We start from the raw sequence: 21,669 nt of genomic DNA, 5'->3' as shown, positions 1-21,669 counted from the left end.
GAGAGCCTGCTTTGCCCGCCTCTCTGCCTACTTGTGATCTCTGTCAAATGGATAAATAAAATCTTTAAAAAAAAAAAAATTTCCCTTTGGAAAAAAGAAATTTTGCCAGATAAGACCACCAGCAGGAAAGAAATCTGGTACCCAAAAGTTGCACTCCAATTAAAAAGGTAACTTGGTATATTTTGAGGGGTTATTGGATAAGTAGGATATGTGAAAGGCAACTAAGTCTAAATTTAAGAACAGGGACATTAAAAACTTTATTTAATAAATACAACAAATAATTTAAAAATATACTTCAATTCCAAAGCCAATTAAGAAAAGGAAGTAGAGAAAGGGGAAAAAAGGGGGAGAAGATCAGAGGAAAAAAGAGAAAGTTCAAGAGACAGAACAATGGTTTGGTTGGGCTGTGTGTCAGAATGTACTACCCTTTAAAATTCTGATTAAATGCTCTTGACTCCTAAACCCTTAGCCCTTGTTCTGATAGGGTAGCCACAGGAGTCTACCAGCCAGGAATGATTCTCTGGGCTCTGGATCAGAGCACTCCGGAGGCTGGAATCGGCAGGGGGAATGTTAGGGGGCAGTTGCTTGCTTACTTCTAAAAACCATCTGTTCTTACCCCCAGGCAGGTTTAAGTAGTGCAAACTCTTAAGCGGAGAGCTCCTAGCTGCATAGTTTCACAAGTGAGTGTCCAAAGCCCGGGCCTTCGGGAGCCAGGGCCCAGGGTACCGAGGGGTCCGAAGCCACTTTGGTGAATGGGATCGAAGGGGGAAGACAGGAGAGACCAGGGCAGAGGAGCAAAGCCCCTGGCTAAGCCAGTGGCCGAGCCGGAAAACACTGCTGGGCAAGAGAGGGCTGCAGGGCAGGTAGTCTGGACACTGGATTCAACAGTTTGCCATCAGCCAGGGAAGGTGGAGCTGAGGATGCATATGGAGCAGAACCAGGAAGATCAGGAAAGCTGAGGGAAAACAGAAGAGTGGGGAGGAAGGAGGAAGCAGCTCAGCAGCAAACTCCAGGAGAAATAACCAGCAGCCCTCACAGATTTGTGATTGTCTCTTAAAAAGATTTATTTTCTCTTCTTGCCTGAATGTACAAAGGCAAAAAGAGTACAGTTTGTATATATATATATTTATATATATATATATATAAAAAACAAGGAACTTGGTAATGTACACTTTACAGAAGGGAAGAATCAGGAAGACTGAAATTAAATCCAACAGAGCAACGCCAATGGAACAAAAGCTATGAACAGCAACACTGCCCCTCCAGCCCGGGCCTCCAGCTCGCCCCAACCTGCTCCCAATTGGGGGGGCTGAGCACCAAGGCAAGCGGGTGGGCTGGGGCAAGAGGGGCTGGGGGCGGGGCCTGGGAGGGGCTTGATCCCAGGAGGGGCCCATGGCAGAGGATCATTGGATAGCTTCCTGGGATGCCCTAGTAGTAAAACAAATGACAAAGGCCCAGAATTATGGGGCCAACTAGCTGCCCAGTTGAACCACAGGGGCAGGAGAGTAGACACTGGGATGGTGACAGAGTACACAATATAATAAGCGACATGGGTGACCTCAAAGCCCGCGTACAGTAACTCTAGCCCTTCTATAGTCTCACCCTCCCAACCCCCAAGCCACATCCTCTCACCCTCGCCTTGGAGCCTGGAGAGAAGATTCAAGAATCACCATTTCATTTCATGGGGTGCCCTCTTAACCCTTCTGCATGTGGTCTTTTGACCTGGAGACGTGTGGAAGGGATGAGGTAAGAGAAAGGAGCTTCATACATGTATACATACATGTACAGGCAGGGAAGGGAGATGAAGGAAACAGCACACCTTAAATGAGGAAGGAGATGTGAGCCCTGAAGAGCAGCTCTCCAAGCGGTGACTGTCCCAGCTGGGGGTGAGGCTCCTGCTTTCTAGCTTCTCGGGTGGAGCCCTGACAAACGAGGTCTTGGAAAAGGCCTGGGCAGGGGTGGCTCACAGTGAGCCTTGGTCTGGGTGTCATGGCCCTTAACAGCACACTTTGCCAGCCTTTGCTCATGGGGCGGGGTCAGGGGATCCTTGCTGAGGGTCTCATCTCTGAACAGGTCACAGGTACCCCCACCCACGGGCCGCCTCCCCATACAGAGCGGCTGGAGGTAGATAGCAGGTCCCTCCCCAGCACTGGTCAAGGGTCTGTTTCCTCTGCTGCTGCTTCGGGTTGTTTCAGGGAGGGAAGACTGGACCTGGTGAGGAAAGGGGCCTGGGGAAAAGGCAGTGCTATTCTGCCATTGTTGCTCCCATCTGCTCTTCTGGGCAGCTCAGCTCCTACTCTTCTCCAGAGGCTTGATACAAGGATCAGAGAGCCAAAGTGTTTTTTAAGGAAAAGGAAAAGCTGTCCCCTTCTGCAGAACCCAAGACTGCCCTGCTAATACAGAAGTTCCTCTTCTCTGTTATAGAACAAAGCAGAAAGGGCAGGAATGTGGGGCCAGGCCTGCCCAAAGGGAAAGAAAATTAATCCCAACAGTTTCTTTACAATATGTACAGAGCACGCTGTAAGCCAGCGCCACAGATACAAAACACACAATATTTAAGAACAAACAGGAACAGAGATGGGCACTTGGCTCCACCCCACAGGAGCCTGGCAGGGCAGCATCAGGCTGAAATTCAGAGTCATCCTCCTGGTGGGGTTGACTCAGGTTAGGTGGGGTGAAGGCGTCCAAAGAAACTACTTCCATGGATAAAAGGGAAGTTAGTGCCCCAGTGCCCGGAGCACTGCCCTCCGGGTGAGCAGGAGGCAGAGGGAATGATGGGGGCGAGGGAGGCTGCTTAGGGGCCTGCTAAGTGGTCTAAAACAGTGGGTTTTGGGAGAGGGCTCAGAACCCAACCTGAATAAAAACAATTACATGAAAACCCAGAGGAAAGGTCTATAGGTCAGAGGGGCTCCTCTTAAGCAAATGACCCCAAGCCATTCAGAGTAAGGCTCTGGGGTTCTTGGCAAGCAGCCTCTGCTGGGCATTGTGCTTACTGTCCTCTACCTCCCTGCCCCAAATGGAGTCAGAGCCAAGTCCTTGCTCTTAAAGGGTCGCTTTGGCACTCTGGTCACAAATACCCCTCTCAAGCCTAGGCTGGTGTGTGTCAGTCTTTCTCAATCCAGAAGGTCAAGGCAAGATAGCCAGGGGGAACAAAGGGATGATACCTCAAAAGCAAAATAAGAGCTAAAGCTTCCCCTAGGCTGGGGAAGAAGTGACTCCACTACAGCTGCCACATCCTCGTCCCTTTCCAGGGCAGAGAGCATAAAGCCGGACTGGAAGACTGCACTTCTGAGGGGAGCAGAGAAATGTCTGCTGTCTCATAGCACAGCTCCACTCAGAACATAGCACAGTTCTCCACTCAGAACACTCTGTGGTTCTGAGGAGTAATGGCTTGGATGTGTTATCCCAGGGTGTAAGGAACACCTACGTTCCCACGGCCAGTGGCCCCTAAAACAAAAACATGTGTTACGAAGAAACAGCTTATATTGGCACACATGGGGTTATAGACTGAGCTACATAAAAGTCGTGTACTTGTATACAGAGCAATTGGGCTGTATATATTTGGGGCCCTAAATGAGGATACTCAGGTGGCTGAATGGACAGGACATCTCTAAGAACTGCTGGGTGCTCCCAGGGCCTGCCTCCTGGGCCTTGCCCTAAGGTGACCTGGCAGACTCCAAAGCTCCCCATGCTGGGGGGAATACTATTTTACCTGCCTGAGTCTTAAGAGCCAAGCATTGGAAAAGAAAAGGAGCGATCAGCATGGGGATCCCCCTGGGAAAGGCACCAAGGGGTCAGGAGGAAAGAGAGACAAGGGCAAGGAGTTGGGGGCTAGGAAGCAGCAGGACTTCGTGGGGATGCAGGTTCTGTTTCACAGACTCCATTCATGCTCCAGCTCCAGCTTACTCCCAGTATGCCTGGGGAGCCCTGTGCTGGTGTTGGGACCCCGGCCCTCTGCCTGACGGGCAGCCCAAGGCCACGGTGGGGCAAACGCCTTGGTCTTCCTTTCCAGGCTAGGCTCTGAGCATTTATATGTGCTCACGTGAGAGGGCAGAAGTCTTCATGTTTGAAGACCTTGTTTTCACAAGTACAGAGAAAACAGCCCCCAATTTCTTTCCTGAGATTCTAATTCCTCCACATGCTGCCAGTTCCCAGGGCCCAAACTGCTGGGGAGATGCAGGAATCTGGTGATTGTGGTAATGACGGTGAGAGGGGTATGGCTGCTGTGCTGTCTTCAGACCTTACCCAGTGCTCGGGAGTCCCTCCCTGGGGGTGAGAGTGAGGGTGTTGGCACTGCTCCGGCAGCTGACCAGGGTCTTGGGGGAACAGAGCAGTGACTTCTCTGGGCTGAGGCCATGTTCCCCTGGTTCCTCCCCGTGCCTTCATCTCCACATGGGCCACAATATTCACGACCGTGGCCGAGAGAATAAATATTTTTGCTAAGTACCAGCTCTCCAGCTCCTGAGGAAGAGGGAGGGTCGGGGAGTCCGGGGATCTGGTGGAGGTGAGATAGCCAAGGGTCTGCCTTCGGTCATGGTAGGAACGGCAAACAGGATGATCAACACCATTTAACTGATGTCTGAATGGCACCTCCGGCACCTCCTTGGGTGAGCCAGTCCGGGCCCGTGAAGCTGACTTTATCCGGGCACTTGGTGTTCTGTAAGGGAAACATGGACAGGTAACCAGGCACTCAGCCTGCTGGCATAATAACCACCAGGTGGCGCTCCGACAAAACGAACTGCAGGGGAGGCCAGTCCTGGCCCTTTGGGGACACTGGTGTTGGGCAGCTCTTGTTGGATGTACTCGGCTTAACCAGAGACTGGGAGACCCCTACAAGAGGCTTGGCCAAGGTTCCACCATTTCCAGACCACTGACCCCCACACCTAGTCTCCATAAGGGTTCTGTGATCCAGGTATCAACTCCTCCTGCTCTACGTGTTGTCCCAAATTAAAAAGTGACTTACCGTTCTCACCTCCGAGGGGGTGGGTAGAGTGAGGGAGTTGAGCCTTGCTGGCTGGCAACAATGGCTGTAGAAGAAAGCCCTGAGTGAGAAGGAGGACATGTTTAGTGTAACACTCCCAGAACCCTCCGATTAAACACTTTTTCTTTCTCAGCTTGGTGTGGATAACAGGAGTTTCTCCTTAAATTCCTGGCTTCCCTAAGTTTTGGGGTGCTGACAGAAGAAAAAATCTGGTACTTGGCCAGATATAGTGGCTGTGGACAGTATATATAGCAAGGCTCTATTTTTTAGCTGCTTGTTTCTCTTTGGCTATGGAATAGCTGGTCTTTATTCTTCTGAATTTCAAAGCCGATTTTCTAGAGGAGTTTGAGAGTCCCTAAGCTCCGGGAGAGGAAATAAATGTCCGATGCTTTAATGACTACCTGCAGGGGGCTAAGATCTGGACAGATTAGAAGCTCAACAAGAAAAAATTGAAAAGGATTCTTGCTGGGGGTCCCTTGATGTGGGCACTACTACTAGGCTCCTGGGACGAAGTAAAAAAGAGTTAGGGGAAGGAGGTTACCTGCTGCGTAGGGTAAGTTGTACTGTGCTGGGAGCAACGAGTAGCCCAGATGGTGGTGGTGGTGGTGTGTGGACATCAGGCGCTGAGAAGGGGAGGTGCGGGGCCGGTCCACACTCCTTTCAGCCCCACCTGCTCCCCCGACGCTGCTACAGCTGCCACCACCCCCAACCACCCCACAACCTCCCCGATCTCTCTCCTGAGACGTTTTATCAGTTATCTGGAAAAAAAGCAGACACGAAAGCACTACTGTGAGACACACACACACACACACACACAAGATGCTCCGAGTCCACATTGGGACTCCTTACAAACGCAGGGCACCTGAGAATTGTGGAGATGCCTGGTAAAGCCAATGCCAAGTCAGCTAGGCTGCACTGCAGTTAAGACCTGAACGTGCCTGCCCACCTTCTTCCAGACCCTGGATCTGGGTTTTGTTAGCAGCCGGCGCCGCTTACCGTGGGAGACTTGCTCTTGTAGTGACTGGCATGCTGCTGCAAGATGTCCAGAGCTTTGGACTCCGAGCTGGATTTACAACTGACACTGGGGCTGGCTCGTGCCTTGTCGGCATCTTCACCCCCTGAGACCTTGCTGCCGTATGGGGAGAAAGAGTAGCTGGAAGGTAGGTAGGAACCTGGGGAAGGAGAAGTAAAATGGTCAGAGATTCGAGAAGCAGATGAAACTCGTTTTAGTGACTGCGGTTAGGCGGGCATCAGCTTTCCTAGGCACAGGCGGAGGTGGTTCCAACCACGGTGTCTTCAGGCTGAACCTATTAGTGTGTCCTTTCTTTACTGAGCTGTAGAGGCACACTAGCTAAGGGATATTACGAACATGGGCCTCAGCTTCTGGGGAATCAACTACTCTAGAGCCTCAGCCTCAGAGATTCACCTTGGAGAGGCTAAATTATGGTGAAGTGGAAAGGTCAGAGGATTTGGAGTCAGATGACCTTGGGATCAAATCTACCTCGAGAGACTTACCAGCTGGTTAGCCTTAACTAAAGTAACAACCCTTCTGAGCTTCAGTTTCTTTCCCATCAACAGGAAGATACTAATGCTATCCAGAGGGAAGATTAAATGAGATTGTGTACACAAGTCACTGAGTAGTGTCTGACCCACAGCAGGCACTTGCCAAGGTAAGTGTTATTTTTATGTGGATGGATGGAGTAACAGAGAGGAAGGAACACCACAGGCTGAGACAATTTCCTATCTGTTTGAAAAGTTTACTTGTGCTATTTAGAGCCTGCCTTACAGTGTTCGACCAGGATATCAAGACTAGGCTGTTCTCTCATAAGGAGGGGGGAGCTCTGGGGAGTGAAAAGAATGCTCTTCTGCCCCCAGAAGCATCCCACATGACGCTTCGGACAACAGAAAGCAATGAGTACAGTTGAATAGGAGCACTGTCCTGCAACGAGTTAAAAACCACTTACGTCCCTACTTTGTGTCCCTCCCCAAGAATTCAGGGATGGCAGTGTCAAGAGCTTATCTTTCCCAAGCTGAATGTTTTCTACTGGACTTCCCCCACTCTGATTTCAAACAGATCTTCCCCTCTCCCACTGTCTTCCAACCTTCCGGCTGAACATGATCTTCTAAATGAATACATGCATTGTCCTGGTTTGAATTTTATTTGTTCCATGTGTCTCTCCCGATACAATTAAGTTGTAAGCTCCTTAAGAGGGAACTAGTCTTCTCTGTTTCTTTTGTATTCCCCAAGATACCTTACCCATTGCAAAAGTGTAAAGCATGTGTTTAAAAAAAATCCCAGCTGAGGGAAGATGGCAGTGGTAGGGAGTTCTGCCTTCAGTTATCCAGGAAAACTGACTACAGAGGCAAAACTTTAGCTGGAGCAAGGGAGGGAGACATGGTCCCTCAGACTGTGGTCAGGGGTTATTCAAGGAGCTTGGGGCTAGACTGACCAGCTCACAGAATGTCAGATTCAAAACAGGGCAGTCAACTGTCCCAGGCACAGTCAGCCTTAGGGGTCTGCAAGAAAACTCTGGCTCTGAAATTTGTATCATTTCCCTTCCCAGTTAGTGGAGCACCAAGTGGGAAGGTGGGGGCTATACCTGGGTAGTTCTGCATCATCACAGCAGGCATGCCCCGGTAGCTGGGGTGGTTGGGGTCATAGGACTGGCTGTAGGAGTAGCCGTGCATGTAAGGGATGTAGGACTGGTGCTGGGTGAGCGGGGAGGACACAGGCACATGGACACTCGGTCGGGGCTCCTTGCTCCCCAGGCGGGATTCCTCTGATGTGGATAGCTTGCAGTCACTACTTGTGCTTTCCTTCCCATCCTCCTTGGAGACAGAGTCCTTACTCCGACTCCTTTCTTCCTTCAATTTGCGGTCCCGCTCCTCTTTCCACCGCTCATCCTCTGACTTAATGTCCGAGTACTTGGCAGGATAGACATACGTCCACATCCGGGGCTCTGTTTCCTAAAAATCACAGAACGAGCACTGAGTGTTGTACAGATGAGAGCGAGATTTCAAGCTCAAGGTCGCAGGAGAAACACCAGTGCAGGTTAATACTAGACACGAGTGCAGGGTAAAATCTTGGCCTCTGTTGATCTTCATTTAGAATGAACTCTGGTCCCTCCTTTTTAAAAAGCCTGCTCCCTCCCTGCCCAGGAGGAAACAAGATGTGGGGAAGGAAAAGGAAAATCCACCAGTGGGTCTTCTTTAGGAGAAAATGCATTCTGGGGAAAGGAGTCTTTGAATAAAAGAAGCTGCTCCCTTTCCAAGGAATTTTAGGTGGTTTCACTTCTTAAGAGCAAGCTTAGGGGCAGAGTCATGAGTGCTGCCCAGCTCAGAGGAGGGAGGTCTAGTGGTGATACCAAGAAGCATGGGAAGACTTTCTAAGTCTCATGAGTAGAACATCATGTAAGACCAAGTTCTTAGTTCTAACTCTACCTATTAAAAAACCATTTTTTAAAAGATTTTATTTTTATGTAATCTCTACATCCAACGTGGGGCTCGAACTTACAACCCTGAGATCAAGAGTTGCATGCTCCACTGACTGAACTAGCCAGGGTCCCCACTATAAAATCTTCCAGGAAGTAACTCAGACTGAATGGTAACTCCTTCTAGGAAATGGAGAGATCACCATGAACCTACTCCATAGGAACCAAACGGGAAGAAACAGTGGACTAGGAATTGAGATAACCTGGGTTCTAGTCCTGGCTCTGCTAGTGAAGTTGCAAGTGACCCAGACAGATCAAGCTAACTTACCTGGGCATCTCCTGTCAAATGGGAAAAACACCTTTTACTTTTTAAAATGCTTTTTAAAAACACGAACGTGATTTACAAAAGTAAAGAATCCTTTAAATTACAGATTTCTCCTGCCAATCTCTATTCTGCTGACCCACCACCTAAGGAGAGCCCTGATTTGTGAGGAAGAGAGAAAGCCTATCAAATACTCTGTTTCCTCCCAGGACAGTTACCTGTCTGTACCACAGTATGGGATCCACCTCTGCCTGCCGGCCACACTCAGCACCTGTCTTAGCCTCAGAGGCCTCCTTGCCTAGGTGGCTGGCCTCACTCAGCTTCACTTTAAGTCCTTCTGGGGCCTGGCTGGGGAGTTTGGAGGAGTCATCTAACTTGGGGATGATGACTGACTTGGCAGGGTCAGCCCCTGGCTCCTTGGCCTTCCCGGGTCCCGACTTGACCAGGTCCGTCAGGCTGGGGGCCTTGGTGAGAGTCGGTGGAAGCGATGGCTTTTGCTTCCATTCTTCCTTGAGTGCGGCCTCGCGCTCCTTCAGGCCTATCTCGGCCTTCTTGTCGAGCCCCCGCTGCTGCTGCTCTAGGCTTTGCCGCTTCTGCTGCTCCTCGTACTGCTGTCGGTAGGCCGTGTTGGTGCTCAGGAGGTGGGTGTGGTAACTCTGGTCGCTGTAGCCATATGGGGGCACATAGGCGTACTGGTTGTAGTACAGGGACTGCATGTACATGTTGGGACGCTGCTGGATGACCGAAGGCTGCTGGCTGGAACCACTCAGTTCTGGTTTCTTTTCCTCACAGATATCGTTCTTCACTTTCCCCTCTATGCTCTCAGGCTCTTCATCCTTTTTAGTCTTCAGAGCCTGGCTCTCCACTCCTGCCTGGCTGTTGGGGTTCAGCGCCCCGGGGCTGGACTGTGCATAACTTGGAGAGTAGTAACTCTCAAAGCCTTGGTAATACGGTGAGTCTTTGCTCTGCGGCTGAGGGGGGAAAAGTGACTTCTTAGCCCCTTCCTTAACCAACTGCTCAGGGTCCTTTGATTTGACACTGTCCACTTTGCCCTCCCCATCCTCCCCAGCATCAGATATGTCAGAGTATGCAGGGCTGTTGGTTTTGACTGAGTTGGCTTCAGCTCCATTCTGGGTCACCACATGTAAGGGAGTCAGGGGCTGGGTAGGGGTGGTGCTATCTATGCGGCTACTGCCTCCGATTGAAGGGCTGGGGGCATTGTCTGTGAAGCTGTAGATCTTGTCAGCTTCTGCCTTGATGCTAGCCAGTCGGCTTTGGTGGGGGTCTGAGGAGCCATTCAGGAGCCCCTCCATCTTCATCCCATCTCCCGATGATTCCCTGAATGGGCTTTTGCCTTCTTCTGCTCGACACACTTTCCCAGGGGTCAGAGGACTTTCAAGTTCCTTTGAAGACTCCTTCTTTTTTTTGTCTTTCTTTTTCTTGTCCTTGGCTGGAGTCAAGGCAGGGTTGACTGTGAAAGGTTCTCCCATCACAGTGGGCTTGGGCTGAATAGGTTTGAGTTGGGGGCTGTTGGGCATGGCTTGGACCACTGTGGTGGTCAAGCCTGAGGAGGAGCCTGGGCTTGCTGCTGTGAAGGTGGCGGTCTGGAAGGTGTAGATTTGCTGTGGGGGGATGGCAGGGGCAATAGGCCTCGCTGACTTTAAGCTTTTGGAAGGAATCTTTTCAGGCTTCAAACTGGAGGGTTTTTTACATTTTTCTTTTTCCATACACTTCCTTTCCAAAGAATCAAAGGCATCATTGCTTGTTTCATCCATTACTGAGGGTCCATCATCAGAGCCATCATTCGATAAGGCCCCGAGGTCTGTGTCCCCTTCCCCACTCAGCTTTTTCTTACAGAGGCCTTTTGTGCTGAATTTGCTTGAAGGAGAAGGGCTATGGGGCTCTACGAGCCGAACTTTGGGGGTAGCTGAGCGGGCAGGGGACAAGGAACCTTTTTGTGAGACGGATGCACCATTGCAGCTCCCAAGGTCTGCATGTAGGGTGGGCTCCTCTCCGTACTCACTGTCTCCATCTGCTTCCGGCTTACTGTCATCATCTGTGTGGGCATGGGCTTGGTGGTACTTAAGTCCATTGATGTGCTTATATTTTTTGTTGCAGTTTGGGTGGGGGCAGTCAATCAGGACTGGGGAGGGACAATTTCTGTCTAGAACAGTGGGTTCCACCTTGGTCCCAGGGAGGGGACCAGTGGCTGAGCCCATGGAATTTGTACGGACGCGCTTGCTCCCTTTGGAGTCCTCTGAGCTAGAATTCAGCTCCATGTCTGAAAGCGGTTTGTTTTTCCGCTTATTAGCTGAGGAAGGGCTGGCCTTGACATCTTCAGAGGTGCTACTGGCAGGTGGGCGATGCTCTGAAGAATTTTGGCTGCCCCGACGGCCTTTGCTATTGGCTCCTGCTCGGGTTTTGCTGCTGCTGCTGGTCCCTTTGCTGTCGGAGGCCGTGGCTGTCTCATTGACAGGTGTGTTACTGTTGGGACGCATGCGTTTGCCTCTACCCCGGCCATTGCGCATTTCCAAGTCACTGGTGGGGGAGTCGCAGAACCTTGGCAAAAGGGCAAACACAACAGGATATTATTAAGAAGAGAAAATAACTTAAAACCAGTTCAGCTGCCTCCAGAAGAACTGTCCAGATGGTAACTATCATTTTCAATGAATATGATTTGTTAAAGGAACTTTTGAAAGCGTGGGAACTACATTAAGTGGTGAGCTCCTAGGATGCTATCTGCTTGTTAGCTGTATATCATTCCCCAACATCTGGGTTCCCCAAATCCTGGCAAACTGGGTACAAACAAGCTGTAAAGTGCCATTTACTGAAATGCCAACCAGAAAGGGTCCTTGTGAAACCCACATTGTCTAGTGTTCATAAAAATGAAAATGTTCTTGAGTTTAAACTCCTTGGAGACGGCTACCATCAAAAAGTAGGATCAATGATTGTTTACCTACAGGCAGACTCGGTGGACTTGGTCTCAAGGTAATTCCAGACAAAGGCTTAAACAGGATCTCCTCCCCAATGCCTATCCCACCCATCAACATGTAATTCACTTATTCTTCTTGAATGCCAGAGCAGGAGAGTGCCTTTCCTCAACCCGACACTATCATATTCTTTAAAAGCTGGGTGTCTTAAAAGCGATCCAGCTCTAACAGGATGAAGGCATAAGGGATCACTGATTAGGGTGGCTAAGACTAATATGCGCCAAAAAGCTGTAAAATGCTTACCTGGGGGGTGCCCAATCATGCCGCGTGCAGTCAAGAAGTGTACCCACATACGTCTTGTTCCTCCATGTTACATTTACCACCAACATCCCTGGAAAACAAGAAGATTCAGATACAGACAAGAGCTAGAGTGTTTATCATTTGAGGAGGATTCTGGCTCCTGTAGGAGGGTTTAGGTGGTGCTTTGGGTCCCCATGAGACACACAGGATTGGGCCAAAATATCACTATGGGAACTGCCTAGTCAACTCCATAGATTTATAAGATTGAGTGTCATACTGACATCAGATTTCTCTTTTAAAGAATAAAACATCACAGTTAAAAAGTGCTATTTGCTGTTTCTCAAACTTTCTATTGATGGGATCATGCTGACGTGTAACTTACCTTTCTCATTAACATTACAAATCTGAGATTATCTATGCTGACATGAAAAGCTTAACTTATTTTAACTGTGCTCACGTACGACTGAGCATATATGTGCTCACGTATGTATGATTTGACCACAATTTTCAAGTTCTCCTACTGATGGATATTTAGGATATTTTGAGCATTGCACTCAAATGATATCACAGTGAACACTCTGTCTTGTTCATATTATTTAAAAATGGTTTTGGATGGATAATATAGTTATACTTCTAAATTCAAAAGCTAGCAAACAAATTGCAATATAAATGAAGTGCCCCTCCTGTCTCTGTTCTTCAGCCTTCTAGTTCCTCTACCCAGAAACATCCATGGATCCACATAATTCTCAAGAGAGATTTTATACATTTATAAACAAATATACATTTATATATAAAATATAAACAAATATACATTCTTCTCAAATGGTAGCAATATACGATGTTCTGTACTTTTTTCATCTAAACATATATTTTGGATCATTCCATATCAGGACACATTGAACTACTTCATTTCAATGGCTGCATTTGAATGATTTCAAAGTGTACCACAATTTATTTAATCAGTCCCCTGGTGATGGACATTTAGGTTGTGTCACTATTCTGCTATTACAAATAACGCTAAATGGATGATCTTGTACAAATGTTATATGAGTATTTCGGTAAGGTAAATTCCTGTAAGTAAAACTGTTAATCATAGAGCACTTGTATTTGGATCTTGTTAAATACTGCCAGATTGCCATCAAAGAAGATATACTAATTTATACACCCATTAGTAGTGCATGAGAACACCAGCTGTCCTTTTCCTTTGGCAACACGGTGTTCTCGAACTTATTGATCTTTGGCAACATGATAGGAGAAAAAGAGTGTTTTATGTAGTTTTAATTTAATGTTTCTTATCATGAGTCTGTACATATCATTTTAAGACATTATGAGATGTATTTCCTTCCTGAGTTGTCTGTTCAAATCCTTTGCTCATTTTTCTACTGAAATATGTAGTCTTTTACTTACTTGTAACTCTTAATATACTAAAATAAGCCTATTGTCTGTTGTACAAATCAGGTATTTCCCCCTGGTTTGTCATGTACTAATAGTGGTTAATGCTCTGTAGACATTATTTGCCTTTAAAAAAAAAAAAAGGGGGCACCTGGGTGGCTCAGAGGGCTGGGCCTCTGCCTTCGGCTTAGGTCATGATCCCGGAGTCCTGGGGTCGAGCCCCGCATCGGGCTCTCTGCTCATCAGGGAGCCTGCTTCCCCCTCTCTTTCTCTGCCTACCTCTCTGCCTACTTGTGATCTCTGTCAAATAAATAAATAAAATCTTAAAAAAAAAAAAAGATTTATTTGAGAGCGACAGATATAGTGACAGAGAACACGAGCAGGGAGAAGGGAGAAGCAGGTTCCCTGCTGAGCACAAAGCCCAAAGCAGGCTCAATCCCAGCTCCTGGAATCATGACCTTTGAGCTGAAGGCAGATGCTTAACTGACTGAGCCAACCAGGCACCCCTATTTACCTTTTTAAAGAAGGTTTATTTAAGTACTCTCTATACCCAACGTGGGGCTCAAACTCATAACCCTGAAGTCAAGAGTTATATGCTGTACTGACTGAGCCAGCCAGGTGCCCCGAAATTATTGACTTTTATGTTGTTACATTTATCAGTCTTTTATTTTATAGCTTTAGTTTTTTGTCCTATTTCAAAAGGCTTTCCTTATTCTATTACTTCGTTAATAGTTTTTTCTTATGGTTTCTTTTAGTACTTTCATAGTTTGATTTTTTTTTTTTTTTTTAAGATTTTATTTATTGGGGCACCTGGGTGGCTCAGTGGGTTAAAGCCTCTGCCTTCGGCTCAGGTCGTGATCCCAGGGTCCTGGGATCGAGCCCTGCATCGGGCTCTCTGCTCAGCAGGGAGCCTGCTTCCATCTCTCTCTCTCTCTGCCTGCCTCTCTGCTTACTTGTGATCTCTCTCTGTCAAATAAATAAACAAAATCTTAAAAAAAAAAAAGATTTTATTTATTTACTTGACAGAGAGACAGCAAGAGAAGAACACAAGCAGAGGGAGTAAGGGATTGGGAGAGGGAGAAGCAGACTCCCACTTAGCAGGGAGCCTGATGCGGGGCTCCATCCCAGGACCCTGGGATCATGACCTGAGCCAAAGGCAAGACGCTTAACAACTGAGTCACCCAGGCGCCCAGTATAGTTTGATTTTTTTATCTTTAAATCTTTGATCCATCTGAAATTCAATCTGGTATAAAACTTTTTTTTTTTTTAAAGTAATCTCCATAACCAACATGGGGCTCAAACTCATGACCGGAAGATCAAGAGTCAGATGCTCTACTGACTGAGCCAGGCACCCCTAAAACAACTTTTTAATTTTGTTTTTGTGGCTTATTTATCCTCTTAAGTATTTTTGGTTAATTCCACATTTTAGTGAAAAATATATTGAGCTTCTCCTTTATGGTTTATGCTTCTGATGTTTTATCACAAAGTCAATAACATTATACCATGAGACGCTTTAAAGTTATTATTAACAAGCTATAAATAGTTTTTACATTTTTAATGGTAGAAAAAATGAAAAGGAGAATAACATTTTATGTTATGTGAAATTATATGTTATGTGATCTAAATAAAGTTTTATTGGAATCATAACCACACTTACTCATTTATGCACTGTCTATGCCTGATTTCAGGCCGCAAGGCAGAATTACATACGCAACAGAGAGGCTGCGTGGCCTGCAAAGCCTAAAATATTTACTACCTGGCCCTTTGTGAACAGGTTTGCTAGCCCATTTTAGATCTTTTTTCCTTTCAAATATAAGCATTTAAATGTATGAATTTCCCTCATAGCCTATTTTAGCTGCATTCCACAAGCTTTGATATGTTTTCATGATCATTCAGGTCCAAACATTTTCTAGTTTCCCCGGTGATTTCCTTTTTGATCCTGGGTTATTTAGAAAAGTGTTGTCAAATTTCCAACTATCTAGGGACTTTCCCAATATCTTTTTGTTATTCATTTCCAATATAATTTGATTCTAATACAATTTGTGGCAGAGAACATACTCTATATGATTTCAAACCTTTCAAATTTGGAGAACTTCTGGTCTGAAATATGATCTATCTTGAAGAAAGTTCCATGTACACCTGAAAGTAGTATCTTAAAGTGTGTACTCTATAGTTTTAGGGTTTCTATAAATGAATGATATTATTCAAATCTACTATATGGCCACTAATTTTCTCCCATCTTATCAATTACTTGCCCCCTCTTTTTGCTTACTGGAATTTCTGTTCCTCTAGAAGCTGGATGTTCTAGATTAATCCTCTTTTTTATCTCTTACTCCTGTTTTCCACTCCTTTGTCTGTATTTTATATTCGAAGGGATTTCCTTCATGTTCTAAATTATATTCTGAAATTTCCATTTTTACTACTCTATTGTTTAAAAAAGGCATCCTGTTGTTTCAGAGATACAATAATGTTATTTCTCTAAAGATATTTAATTATAGTTGACCCTTGAACAACAAAGGTTTAAAGTGCATGGGTTCCCTTATACATGGATTTATTCTTTTTAAAGATTTATCCATTTATTTGAGAAAGAGCATGTATGTGCAAGCACCTACGAGTGTGGGAAGGAGCAGAGAAACTCTTAGGCAGACCCCCTGCTGAGCAGATGCCCTGAGCTGAAACCAAGGGTTGGACAAAACCAGGAATGTGATGTTTAACTAACTAACTGAGTCACCAAGGTGCCTGCAGATTTTTTTTTTTTTTTTTTAATAAATACAGTACAGGGGCGCCTGGTTGGCTCATTGGGTTAAGCCTCTGCCTTCGGCTCAGGTCATGATCTCAGGGTCCTGGGATCGAGCCCTACATCGGTCTCTCTGCTCGGCGGGGAGCCTGCTTCCCTCTCTGTCTCTGCCTGCCTCTCTGCCTACTTGTGATCTCTCTCTCTCTGTCAAATAAATAAATTAAAAAAAAAAAACAGTACAGTATTGTAAATGTATTTTCTCTTATTTTTTTTTTTAATTTTTAAAAATAAATTCCAAGGAGCCTAGGTGGCTTATTCAGTTAAGCATCTGACCCTTGGTTTTGGCTCAGGTCTTAATCTCGTGTTGTGGGATGGAGCCTCTTGTCAGTCTCCATGCTTGGCAGAGTCTGCTTGTCCCTTTCCCTCCACCTGCCTGCTCTCACGTGTGCATTCTTTCTCAATAATAAAATAAAATAAATTCCAGTATAATTAACATACTGTGTTATATTAGTTTCAGGTGTATAATATACCATTACTAGGGCTCATTCTAAGTATACTCCTTATTTCTTGGCCCTTCTTTCTCCCAACCTTAGATAAAAAACAAAGAAATAACAACTAAAAACCAAACTTTTGTGTTTTCAGTTCTCCTAAATCAGTACTTGTATGTTTGCTTTCTAGTTTCCAAAGTTCTATTGCTTACTCTTGTTTGCAGTAGTTTTGTCTGTTTCTTAAAAATTTTTTTTAGATTTTTAAAATCTAAATCTAAATCTAGATTTTTATTTACTTGTTTGCCAGAGAGAGAGAGAGAGCACAAGCAGGGGGAGCGGCAGGCAGAGGGAGCAGAGGGAGAAGCAGGCTCCCACTGAGCAAGGAGTCTGATGTGGGACTCGATCCCAAAACACTGAGATCATGACTTAAGCCAAGGGCACATGCTTAACCAACTGAGCTACGCAGGCATCCCTTGTCTTCTTCTTCTTCTTCTTCTTTTTTTTTTTTAAAGATTTATTTATTTGAGAGAGAGACAGAGATAGAGGGCACATGAGTGAATGCACACGAGTGGGGGGAGGGTTAGAGGGAGAGGGAGAATCTCCAGCAGGCTCCCCTGAGGGCTCTGATTCCAGGACCCTGAGATTATGACTGGAGCCTAAGTCAGATACTTAACTGACTGAGCCACCCAGGTGCCTCAGTCTTATCTGTTTTTAAAGAAACCTGTGAGTTTATACCTCAAAAACAAAATCCCTTTACTGACATTTGACTGAATTATAAAGGGAGAAACTGGGAGGTAAATATGTACTTTCAATCTATCATGTTTAACTAAAATAATGCATTTACTTTATTTATCTGGTATTTTTTTTTTTTTAAGATTTTATTTATTTGACAGAGAGAGAGAGAGAGATCACAAGTAGGCAGAGAGGCAGGCAGAGAGCAGAGAGCAGACAGCAGATGCTAAGCAGAGAGCCCGAAGCCAGGCTCGACCCTAGGACACTGAGATCATGATCCGAGCTGAAGGCAGAGGCCCAACTCACTGAGCCACCCAGGCGCCCATATGGTATATTTCAAATGTACAAACTATCTAGACAGTTTCTAATTAAAACCTAATTCAGGAAAATTATTACCTATTATATATTCATTTACTGTCTCTCTGCCATTCTTTCAATCTCCCTAGGACTCCTATCTAATATGTGTCAGAGCCTCTCAAGCCATTATCTCTCTATTTAAGTTGATTTCTCATGTATTTTTTCTCTTTGTGTTTGATTTTTCCCATTTATAATTTGTTCCTAGAATTTATCTAAGGTATTGAATTAAAAAAAATTTTCAATTACTATTATATATATTTCAAAGATTGTCATTTACAAAATTTTAAACTGGTTAATTTTTCATATCTACATAACATTATTTAATTTCTAGCTCTTTGGCTCACAGTTTTGTTTTGTTTTTTTTTTTAAGATCTTATTTATTTGACAGAGAGAGAAGAGAAGGAGAGCACAAGCAGGGGGAGTGGCAGGCAGAGGGAGAAGCAGGCTCCCTGATGAATAGGGAGCTCCATGTGGGTCTTGATCCCAGGATGCTGGGATCATGACCTGACCTGATGTCAGACACTTAACCAACTGAGCCACAAAGGCGACCTAGACTTATTACAGTCTTTATTTGTACCACGCAATAATTTCACTAGGTGTTCATTCAATTCCTGGTGGTTAAATTTTTTAAAATTACTTTTTACATTAAGAAAATTATAGATTCACATACAGTTGTAAGATAACAGAAACCCCACTGTACTTTTACTGTTTCCCCTAATGGCAAGAACTTGCAAAACTATAGTATTATATCCCAACCAGGAATCTAACAATGACACATCAAGATACAAAATATGTTCCTCAACACAAGGATACCTTCTGTTGCCCTTTTACAGCTTCACTCACTTCCCTCTCACACTCATCCTTCCTTCATTCCTGGCAACTACTAATCTGTTAACCAATTCTGTAATTTTGTCATTTTAACAATGTTATATAAATGGAATCAGAGAGCATATAACCTTTTGGGACTGTCTTGCCATCCCTGCCTTACAGCATATAATTATCTGGAGATTCATCCAAGTTGTTGCATGTATCAGCGGTTCAGTCTTTTTTAGTTGGTGAGTGGTATTCCCTAGTATGGTTGTACCAGTTTGTTTTACCACTTACCTGCTGAATGTGAAGGACATCTGGGTTGTTTCCAGTTTGGGGCTATTATGAATAAAGCTGCTATAAACATTTGTGTACAGGCTTTCAGTGAACTTGAGTTTTTATCTCTCTCAGATAAATACCCAGGAGTGCAATTACTGAACATATTATAGTTGCATATTTAGTTTTTTAAGAAACTGCCAAACTCTTTTCTAGAGTAGCTGTACTCTTATACATTCCACCAGCAATGCATGAGAGTTCCAGATTCACTGCATTTTTGCCAGTATTTGGCACTAACTTTTAATTTTAGCCATTCTAACAGTGTGTAGTAATGTCTCATATTGTAGTTTTAATTTGCATTTCTGTAATGGCTAATGATGTTGAACATCTTTTTATATGCTTATTTGGCATCTGCATATCCTCTTTGGTGAAATATCTGTTCATGTCTTTAGCCTACTTTCTGGCTAGATTGTTTTCTATTATTGAGTTATTAAGAGCTCTTTATATATTCTGGATACTAGTCCTTTGTTGGGCATTTTCTTCTATTCTCTAGCTTGACTTTTTACATCTTAACAGGTTCTTACATAAACCAAACATTTTTAATTTTGATGAAATACAATTTATCCATATGCCCTTTTATGACTGTGCTCTTGGTGTGAAGTCTAAGAACTCTTTGCCTAACCCTACTTTTTGCCTACTAAAGATTTTCTTTGTGTTTTATGTTTTCTATTTAGGTCCTTGATCCATTCACAGTTAGTTTTTTGTGTATGATTCTTTTTCCTTTGTTTTGGCCCACGATGTGCACTTGTTCCAGCACCAGTTGTTCGAAAAGGCTATCTTTCATCCCAAGAATTGCTTTTGCACCTCTGCCAAAATCAGCTGGGTGTATTTATATGTCTGTTCTGGGTTCTCTGTTTTGTTCCCCTGGTCTGTGTCTTTCCATCTGCCAATATCACAGCCTTGATTAGTGTGGCTATAAAATTAGTCTTGAAATCAGGGGTCTGATTCCTCCCACTTTATTCTTTTTCAAAACTGTTTTAGCTATTTGTGTTCCTTTGGCCTTCCCATATAAATTTTAGAATAATCGTGTCCATAGCTACAAAATATCTTGCTAGAATTTTTATAGGAATTAACATTAAACCTGAATATCAATTTGGGGAAATCTGACATCTTTACTATGTACTCCTCATTCATTTAGATCTTCTTTGATTTCTTTTATCAGCTTTGTATAGTTTCAGCACACAAATCTTACAGCTATTTTGTTAGATTTACATCTAAGGATTTCATTAAAAAAAAAAAAAGATTTTATTTAAATATTTTAGAGCTAGGCAGTGCACAAACAGGGGAAGAAACAGAGGGAGAGGGATAAGCATACTCCACACTCAGTCCAGAGCCTGACATGGGGCTTGATCCATGATCCTGAGATCATAACCTGAGTCAAAATCAAGAGTTTGATGCTTAACCAACTGAGCCACCCAGGTGCTCCAAGGATTTTACTTTTTTGAGCTATTGTGAATGATATCATATTTTAAATTTCCATGTCCATTTGTTCATAGCTAGCATGTAATAGACGTAGAATTTATTTTTATATATTTATCCTATATTCTACAACCTAGTTAACTTACTCATTAGTTCTAAGAGTTTATTATATACTCACTGAGATTTTCTATTTAGACAACCATGGAACGTGCAGATAAGTACACTTGTATTTCTTCTTTTCCGATCTGTGTGCCTTTTATTTCCTTTTCTTGTCTGGTTGCACTAGCTACAACTTCCAGCACTATGTTAGATAAGGGTAGTGAGAACAGACATCCTTGCTTTGTTCCTGCTTTTATTGGGGTAAACATTCAGTCTTTAATTATGAAGTATAATGTTTGGCTCCATGTTGGGGATACAAGGCAAAAAGAAAACCCAGTTGTTCCACAAGATTTGAGGTCCCTAGATGGTCTGCCTTCTCTCCCCCACCTTCACAATCTTTATTTATTTATTTATTTATTTATTATTTATTTAAAGATTTTATTTGTCAGAGAGAGAGAGAGAACATGAGCAGGGGTAGGGGCAAAGGGAGCAAGGAGTAGCAAGGAGCCTGATATGGGAACCTGGGATCATGACATGAGCTAAAGTCAGATGCTTAACCAACTGAGCCACCCAGGAGCTCCCTGAACAGGTCTTTTAATGGCCTCTGCCAGTAGAGTAAATTTAGGATATCACAGTTCTAATCACTGTACCAGAAGGCAGATTGACATACCTCTTCACAACTCCTTAGGCTTCCCTCCTCCCCCATTCAATTAACTTCTGGAAGTCTCCTTTCATGAGGCTGGTTGGGGGATGGCATCTCCCCTGGCTTCAAGTTCTGTCTCTTTTGGGGGCATTTTAGTATCTAGTTACTGCTCAAAAACTCATCTCTCAGGCACCATTCTCTATTCACTGGAGGCCAACAGGCCCACAGTTTCAGCTTCACCCAGTGACTTGTATCTCTCCTATTTTTGGTCCATGGAGGTGGTTATTTTGTTCTTGAGCCCAAATATGTTGATTTCTACTTTATATATTTTATTTCTTGCTATGTGTCTGGAACACAGGGTATGTGTCAAAAGTTTGAACACAGTAAATCATCTTGATTGGAAGACCCAAAGCACATTTTCTATGTAATTTATTTATAGAGTAAGTCTGGGAACTCTAGAACTAGCCTTTACTTTGTCTTTGGTCATACACTAATAAAATACTATTTCACCCAGCACTCCCAGGGCATATCTGTAGTAATTCACTTATACTCATTTTCTTCTTTGATGTGGAATGTGACTGTCTAAAGATCAATGGACTTGGAATTAGAAAACCTTAGTCCAAAATCTCACTCTTTTATAGTATAACCTTGGTCAAGTCACTTAAACTCTATGCCTCTCAGATTTTTTTTAATAG

At 44.4% G+C, this 21,669-nt stretch overlaps 1 protein-coding gene across 2 annotated transcripts in view; it reads right to left on the bottom strand.

Annotated features, from left to right (window-relative positions):
- Positions 1-232: 232 nt before the first annotated feature.
- Positions 233-21,669, bottom strand: part of LOC111153266 (zinc finger protein 609) — a 191,809-nt gene continuing 170,372 nt past the window's right edge. Inside the window, exons 3-9 of one of the 2 annotated variants that reach the window (XM_022512177.1) lie at positions 11,968-12,055; positions 8,953-11,293; positions 7,582-7,948; positions 5,978-6,153; positions 5,523-5,739; positions 4,964-5,042; positions 233-4,657 (exon numbers count right to left, since the gene is read on the bottom strand). In XM_022512177.1, the coding sequence (XP_022367885.1) occupies positions 4,969-5,042; positions 5,523-5,739; positions 5,978-6,153; positions 7,582-7,948; positions 8,953-11,293; positions 11,968-12,055 (3,263 nt within the window). In that variant the 3' untranslated portion in view covers positions 233-4,657; positions 4,964-4,968. The remainder of the gene's footprint in view (positions 4,658-4,963; positions 5,043-5,522; positions 5,740-5,977; positions 6,154-7,581; positions 7,949-8,952; positions 11,294-11,967; positions 12,056-21,669) is intronic. The other variant, XM_022512178.1, reaches the window with a different exon arrangement.

The sequence above is a fragment of the Enhydra lutris genome, unplaced genomic scaffold (genome assembly GCF_002288905.1).
Source record: "Enhydra lutris kenyoni isolate GAN:26980312 unplaced genomic scaffold, ASM228890v2 scaffoldscaffold31, whole genome shotgun sequence".
Classification (NCBI taxonomy): Eukaryota; Metazoa; Chordata; class Mammalia; order Carnivora; family Mustelidae; genus Enhydra; species Enhydra lutris.
The sequence above is the reverse complement of the archived record's forward strand: the minus strand, read 5'-3'. Positions and strand labels throughout refer to the sequence as shown.